Source organism: Curcuma longa, chromosome 15 (genome assembly GCF_044706935.1).
Source record: "Curcuma longa cultivar G26 ecotype Majalengka, Jawa Barat chromosome 15, ITB_CL_G26_1.1, whole genome shotgun sequence".
In the NCBI taxonomy this organism is placed as follows: Eukaryota; Viridiplantae; Streptophyta; class Magnoliopsida; order Zingiberales; family Zingiberaceae; genus Curcuma; species Curcuma longa.
The window spans coordinates 999898-1008045 of NC_133875.1; the positions used below are offsets into that span (position 1 = coordinate 999898).

General features: G+C 37.2%; 1 protein-coding gene across 1 annotated transcript; it reads left to right on the plus strand.

Annotated features, from left to right (window-relative positions):
• The first annotated feature begins 5145 nt into the window (after positions 1–5145).
• On the plus strand, positions 5146–6401 carry LOC141845876 (xyloglucan endotransglucosylase protein 34-like). Its single transcript, XM_074733880.1, has 3 exons — positions 5146–5468; positions 5562–5755; positions 5837–6401. The coding sequence occupies exons 1-3, from the start codon at positions 5166–5168 to the stop codon at positions 6234–6236; spliced, it is 897 nt and encodes a 298-aa protein (XP_074589981.1). The 5' UTR covers positions 5146–5165; the 3' UTR covers positions 6237–6401.
• Positions 6402–8148: the final 1747 nt, after the last annotated feature.

The following is an 8148-nucleotide window of genomic DNA, read 5'->3' on the forward strand; positions in this document are numbered from 1 at the left end:
TTTAGATCAGAATCGAACATAAGCAAATCAATTAAACTGATCAGGGTAATCAGTCGACTGATCAAGAAAATTAGTCGACTGATCAAGGAAATTAGTCGATTGATGTTGTTTTAAAAGTATACAAAAACGAATCAATTCGACTGATTGGTAAATCAATCGACTAATATTTAAAAATCGACAAAATCAAACAGATTTCAAAAGGCTCAGAAGCCGTTATTTGATCGCTGACCATATCAGTCGACTAGTAAAGAATATCAGGTGACTGATAGGCGAAAATCAACCCTAACATCAACTGTATAAGTAAGATTTTATTTATAGGAGAAGGGGTCAGTTCTTAGGGGTTTGAGGCCGAAGTGTTGTTATGTTTCCATACCGACAAGAGGCTATTCCAAGCAACAAAAAATCATCCAAAGTAAGATCTCATTTGTAAAATTATTTTTGCTTTAATTTGTATTTGTATTCCTATTTCTTGTTGTATTGTTGTGTTCTTGTAAGAACAAACTTGTGAGAGGCTTCTCCGCCTTTAAAAAATATCCGAAAAGGAGGAGTTCATAGTGGATGTAGATAGCTCAGAGCAGACCCTTGGATTAATCGTCTCAAAGAGACAGATACCAAGTAAAATCCAAGAGTTGTGCATGTGAAGTCACATTTGAATCAAGATTTCCGCTGCGCATTCAAACGACGAGCATAAGATCAAAACAAAAAAGCAATCGGAGCTATTCATCCCCTTTAGCTCGCACAAGTCCTAACAAATAATAGTAACTTGAAGACCCTTAGAGATTAGAGAAGAATGAATGAAGCAATTGAGGGGACTTAGCATAATCAAGTTGTAACTCAGCTGCTCTAGATCTCTAGATGTTATGGGTGTTATAGCCCCCCATCTAGGATTAGGCCCACTAGGCCCATTCGGTGTTCAGCCCACTCGGTAGCCCAGAACCTCCCCCTTCAATTCGGCTCGGTAGTCCTCACTGCCATTCGGCTCGGCAGTCCTCACTGCCCTTCAGTTCAGTTCGGCAGTCCTCACTGCCCTTCAGTTCGGCAGTCCTCACTGCCCTTCAGTTCGGCAGCTCGGCTCTGCCAGTTTCAGTAAGCCCTCTCGGCACTCAGGCTAGCTCCCACTCAGCCTACTCAGCCTATGTGACATCAGAAATGGTCTTCCCAAGACCATGTCTTATCATAAAAGCTCTCATGACAACTTGAATTTGACCCGTCATAATTGCTCTCTTTCTCTCTAATAGTCAATTTTGGCAAGCATTAATGGTGGATATGACTTGTCAACAAAGGTCTCCTCAAGGACCATGCCTTGTCAGCAAATGTCTTATCAAGGTCAATATCTTCTTAAGGACCATGCTTTGTCAGCAAACGTCCTATCAAGAGGAGAACTCTTCTCCGATCATGAAAAAGAGAAGCTCCTGAAGTATAAAAGGAGGAGGAAGGAGGTAAACAAAGGGGGTTCCGGGCTCTGGTCTCTCTCACTCTCACTTTTCTTATCTTTTTGGCCTGAGCATTTCATTACAGTATTTTTTATGTTACTGTACATCTTCTTCCTCCTGACTGGGCTGACTTGAGCGTCGGAGTGGCCGTCCGGGGACTCCCCGGCGCCAGGATGACCTCTTTCTCCGGTGATGTTTCAGGGCCTCCAGGTGGCTGGTCTTCTCTCCTTCCTCGGTGTGGAGGCCTTCTCCGGCGGTTGCACCCCCCCTCTCTTCCCCTGCGTGCTGACTGGTCCGGCGACGCGTCCAGAAGCCGATCTCAACAGGAACACTAGAAATGGAAGAAGAATGATATGAGGTATCTAAGAGATCATAGAATAAGGAAAATCAAAGTGTAAATTATTAATAACGATCAAAGGAGGTAATTTGGCTAAGTCCAATCAATTAAAGAAATAAGTTGAGTAAGGATTCAACTTAGGGTGAGTCAATTGGACAAACAATTAATTTGTAGTTAGTCAGAACGGATCTAGTTGAATGATCAATAAATGATCAACTGAATAATAAGTAAAGATTAAAGAGGGATGAACACACTATAAAATGAGAGTAAGGTGAATGACTTATGGATGAAGAAATAGTAATTGGTTAGATCGAATTGAGTCTTACCTTGTAATCTTTAGTCTTCTTTTCTAATATTTTACGTACTAAGAGATTTCTCCACCTTCTATAGGTTACCTTATCGTAAACAAGAAAAATAGTGAGCTCTTTAGAAGTGATTATGATCCCAAACCACGTTACATATTGACCTTATTAGCTATTGAGTCACACCTTGCCATCTTTAAAATGTTGACATTATGATCCCAAACCACGTTACTGATAAAACCTTGGAAAGTTTGAAAGATATTTGATAGGTTGTTGTGTATGGTCGACCTACAAGTAGGAGTGTTAAAAATACATTTGATTTGTCAAGTCGATCGGAATCGATTCAAAAATATTTGATTATGATTGAAGATTTTCGAATTCGAGTTGGGTTCGGATTAAAAGTTTTTGAATCGGGTTGACCCGGGTTGGTTTGGATTGACTCGAGTTGATCTGAATTTAGAATTTAGGGATTTTTTATAATTAAATAAAATTTTATTTTAAAAATTAAGATAGTTTATGTACTTTAATAGCAGAATGTAAGTATAACAGATAAAAATAAAGAAATATCAACCTAAATAATAAAAAAAGTTAAAAATTTTGGATTGAATTCAGATTCAAATCGGATTCGAGTTGAAATTTTTTTATAATATTCCTTGTTTTGATTCGATTATGAACTCACTCCGACTCATCTGAATCTCTGAATTGACAACCCTACCTACAAGTGTTACATTTGAACTAATTTTAACTTAAGTTAATTTTATAAGTGCAGTGTTAATTAATATATAGTAAAATACGAATTTAAATATTAAAAAGTTTTAGAATATTTTTAAAATTTAAAAATTAAATTAGTTATTAATTAATTAGATATGATCCTAATTAATTGCTCAACTAATAAAAAGGTCCTATTAAATAATTAGTTAACAATTTTTCTATAACTAATTTAATTAGATTTAATGGTTAGGATTGAAAACCATAAGCTACAATTAAGACATAGACCTCTTAGAGTAAGAGGAGAAGAAAAGAAATATATGGCTTAAGTTCTTTTCTTTATGAACAATAAATCCCTACCCTTTATCTTCCCTTCAGTGTAGCTACAAGTCATTGGATTCATTTCTAAATTCTTTATCAAACATTACGGCTAAAGCAAACACATAAAATTTAAAATGATAAAATCTATTATGCTAATGTTTATCAAAAAATATTAGACGTAAAAGAGACAGTGAATATAAGTATAAAGGTAGATCTGTCACTTCAACGGTCGATCCTCCTAAAGCCGACTCCATAGAAATAGATATGTAAATTCTAGGGAGATTCAACCTTTGATTATTATATCAGAAATATCATCTATGCTACACTCGAGGGTACAGTAAACATAAATAGTAGCTTAATAAGCTAATGTAATATAGCTGGGAAGCTCTTTCCTATAAGAAGTCATTCTTGAATCTTTATTATGATTGTAGCTTTCACATGTTATTCTGTTTGATGTTGCTGAAAAATTCAACAACTTTAATTTCAATTTCAAAGAACAAGGAAGGTTTTGACTCCCCTCCCGTGAAAAGTGGATATCAAATCCACGAGAAAATCTTATCCCAAATTTGTTGATAGCAGAGATATATTCTCCAAGGGATATGGTGCGACAATTTCTCGAGTTGGGTCTGACTTATGCGTATATCAAGTAGTGGGGATAATTAAGATCGGAACTTTTATGACGAATCAAGACCTTTAGAGTCAAGATCTCTATTGATTAATTTTAAAAGTGATTGATTTGATCGTATAAAATTTTTTAAATCAAGGAATACAAATAGATTTTGATGGATGATCCAATATTATAAAATTTTCAAATTTTATAGGCATAATATACTCTTGATAAGATTTAAATCCTTATTATTCAAGAAACATACCCCACCTTTTATCATCGTATTATAGTCTCGAGAGCAGAGACGTTTAGGATTGAGATCTTTAGCAACACTTGGGCGAACACTTTATTTGTCTGTATCATTCTCATATTAGTGGAGAAAAATTAAAACATCTAAATTAGGGTGTAAATGAGTTAAGCCATTCGTAAACTATTCGGATCTCGATTAAAAAAAAAAATTCATTCAAGTTCGTTCGATTAAGTTAACGAGCCGAGTTCGAGCCTGATTTCGAATTCAAATATATTATTAAGCTGAGCTCAAGCTTAACAGTATTTGATTTGTGAGTTCATGAACATATTCATTTAAAGACTCGCGAACATATATATATATATATATATATATATATATATATATATATATATATATATATATATATATATATATATATATATATATATATATATATAATTCGAACTAAACTCATTTAACTTTTAAATGAATCATTTTTAAAACAAACTCGAACTAAACTCGTTTAATTTTTAAATAAGTCAATTTTAAATCGAACTCGAGTCATTTACGAACTATTTAATTTCATTATGAGTCGAACTCGAACTTAAAAATTAAAGCCCGAATTGAATTCAAACTGAATTTGAACTTAGGAAAAACGAATCGAACTCAAATTCGAATATCTTAATGTTTGATTCGATTCGATCGCACTTTTAATTTGAATTATAAAAAAATACATACTAATTTTAATTTATTTTTATTTTTATTTTGACGGAGTAAGGGTGGTGGGTAGGCTGGCATGACCTGACATATCACGTATCTCATTTCCAGCTGATCCTGATCCTGATCCTGATCCTGATGCATGCACCGGCTTCACCGCACTGCACCGATTTAGCATCGCAGACCATCCGAATCTCTCCCTCAGCCGCCTGTCCCTCCATTTCCACCACGCAGTCCCAGTCCCAGTCGTCCCAGTCCCTGCCAACCAGCTGCCGAGCTCGAGGAATCGCCGAATCCAACCACCGATTCCCACCGCCTTAGCTGTTGCTGCGCCACCACGTTCTTTATTTCCCAGCGACACGACAAAACCACGCAGGGAACACTCCCCGATAATTTCATTAACATATCCCTCCACCGTCCTCTTCCTTCCCCCTTTCTTTCCCCTACATAAACAATACCTCCCCCTCTTCTTCTTCCTCCTCCTCCTCCCTCTCCCTCTCAAGCTACACCCATGGCTGCTTCTTCTTCTCCTCCTCCTCCTGCATTGTGCTGTATCTTACTGATCAGCTTCCTCTCTGTGCTTACTGCTGCCCCTCTCAGGAAGCCCATCGACGTCCCGTTCCAAAAGAACTATGTTCCCACTTGGGCATTCGATCACATTAAGTACTTCAACGGCGGCAACGACATCCAGCTCTACCTGGACAGGAACACCGGCACCGGCTTTCAGTCGAGGGGTTCCTACTTGTTCGGCCACTTCAGCATGCAGATGAAGTTGGTTCCGGGCGATTCCGCCGGCACCGTCACTGCATTCTATGTGAGTGTTTGTTCCTTCTTCTTCTTCTTCTTCTTCTTTCCTCTGAATGAATGAGTCGACTGATCGATTTGTGCTTGGGGTTTTTGCGATCAGCTCTCGTCGCAGAACTCGGAGCACGACGAGATCGACTTTGAGTTCCTGGGGAACAGGAGCAACCAGCCCTACATCCTGCAGACCAATGTGTTCACCGGGGGGAAGGGGGACAGGGAACAGAGGATCTACCTCTGGTTCGACCCGACCAAGGACTTCCACTCCTACTCCATTCTCTGGAACTCATTCCAGATCGTGTATGTTTCTTTCTTTCTCTCTTTGCTTTTCTTTGCTCTGGAGATTTTTGAGTAAATCAAAGGGAGAAAAAAAATTTGCAGGTTCTTGGTGGACGACGTGCCGATAAGGGTGTTCAAGAACAGCAAGGACCTGGGGGTGCGGTACCCGTTCGAGCAGCCGATGAAGTTATACTCGAGCCTGTGGAACGGGGACGACTGGGCGACGCGCGGCGGGCTGGAGAAGACGGACTGGTCGAAGGCGCCGTTCGTGGCGGCGTACCGGGGGTTCCACATCGACGGGTGCGAGGCGTCGGCGGAGGCCAAGTTCTGCGCCACGCAGGGGAGGCGGTGGTGGGACCAGCGCGAGTTCCAGGACCTCGACGGCCCGCAGTACCGCCGCCTGCAGTGGGTCCGGCAGAAGTACACCATCTACAACTACTGCACCGACCGGAAAAGGTACCCGGTGATGTCGCCGGAGTGCCGGCGAGACAGGGACGTCTAGGCGCGGCCCAGCGTCGAACAACTCGAGTGCGTCACTTGGATTGTGTGTGTTATTGCTACTGCTCAGTGGAATTGGTGGCTTGTTATCGTTTGTTCTCGTTGCTATATTGTAAGAGCCTTAATGAAGAAGATCTCAGTGAAATTTACACGGAACAGTTGGATCTCTGTCTCTTCTGCATTCGTGGATCCGCCACCTTAGCGGTCTCACACGATCGGTTTCATGACCATCTGTGAGGAGGTAAATCGAGAAAGTGCAGTTGGTTTCGATGCAGGAGGGTATTGTTTGGCTTCGTAAGGATTCGAACTTTTGTCCTCTTCTACAAATCTGCTGCGCCGTAACTAACTCACCTATGCTCCGGGACATTCGATCTCTATCTCTATCTCTTGCTCAGTGGAGAAGAAGAAAGGGAAGGGAAGGGGATGATGACGTCATGCAGTGGAGTAGGAGTGGTGTTCGGATTGTACAATGAATTCGTGATGGGCCCGGGCATGGCTTTGGACGGGGCCGACCACCGACTTCTGACCAAGTCAATTCAGGAGTAGGTAGGATTTAGGGTGAGTAAAAGATCTATTAAATCTCATTAATTGAATTAGAAAGTTTTATTCCATTTATTTAAAAATTTAGTTTTATTTTAAAAATATTAATTATTTTAATTTATTTGATTTGATGAATTGATTAAATTAAATGCATAAATTAATATATTATAATCAATTGCTTAATGTTATTGGATCAGTGTTTTAAAAAATCATTAAATTTTTTAAGATCTGACTCGTTTAATTTTCATGGTAAAATTTAATCAATTTAATTTATTTTTTAAAAAGTGATTTTTTTTCTATGTTGATTTAATGAATTAGATCAGTTTAATTGGATTGGAAGATTTTTTATATTAAATTTAGTGATATAAGAGTACTCCCAAAGTTCAACGTGCGTTCATTGGGGGTGTTATAACGTCCCACGTACGCCAATGTGGGGTGTTGAAACACTTGAACACGTTCAATATTTTGAACGTGTTCAAGTGCTGAGGGGTGGGCCAGGCTAGTCCACCTCTCATGCATTTTTTTATTTTTAAAATATATTTATTAAATAATTAATTTTAACAGTTAATTTTAATTTTTATTAAAAAATATAAATTTTAAAATTAAAAATCAAATAAAAAGGTTAGTTTTTTAACTATTAATTTTTAATGGTTATTTTTTATGGCTAGTTTAAAATTTCGTATATAAATATTTACTAATGTGTATACATAATTTAAAATATATTTATTTAATATATATAATTTTAAGATGATTGAGTAGATGGCGGGACTCAAAAATAATGAATATTAATGTTAAAAGAAATGTAGATGAAAAAAGTATATTGTTATAATGAATATATGACAGTAGATCTCATGCTCTTTAATGAGATGGAGGATGTGATCGAAAGTTAAGATATAGAGGTAAAAATAACATATCAAACTTAGAAGTCCAAGCACTATCAAGGCATGTATTAAATATAATTTTTTAAAAATTGATTCTTTCCTTTCCAATAATACTTAAAAGTTTGAATGAATGTCTATTTCTTATAATATAATGATTCAATCATGCAAATCAACTAGATTTAGTATAAATCTACAAGTGCACATGCAAAAAGAATCTTTCATCCATATAAATTCACAATTTTTACAATTATAATTCAATATAAATCAATCCTACTATCCTAAAACTTTTAATGTGGAATTAAACTCTGGATTATATTAGAATTAATTTCATTAAAGTTTATTTTTCAATCACTTTTCTCATGACAAATTGGTTAATCAATCTAAATATGCTTATATAAAAGTTTTTTAAAAAACATAAATTTACTGTAAAGTTTCCTCTCGTTTTCTTTCCTCTCCTTTCATGGAACTGGTGAAACAATTAAAACTAAAAAAGAA

Coding starts and splice junctions, on each gene's coding strand:
- LOC141845876 (XM_074733880.1), top strand. CDS start 5,166: ATGGCTGCTTCTTCTTCTCCTCCTCCTCCTGCATTGTGCTGTATCTTA. Junction 5,469..5,561: donor GCACCGTCACTGCATTCTAT/GTGAGTGTTTGT, acceptor TTTTGCGATCAG/CTCTCGTCGCAGAACTCGGA. Junction 5,756..5,836: donor TGGAACTCATTCCAGATCGT/GTATGTTTCTTT, acceptor AAAAATTTGCAG/GTTCTTGGTGGACGACGTGC.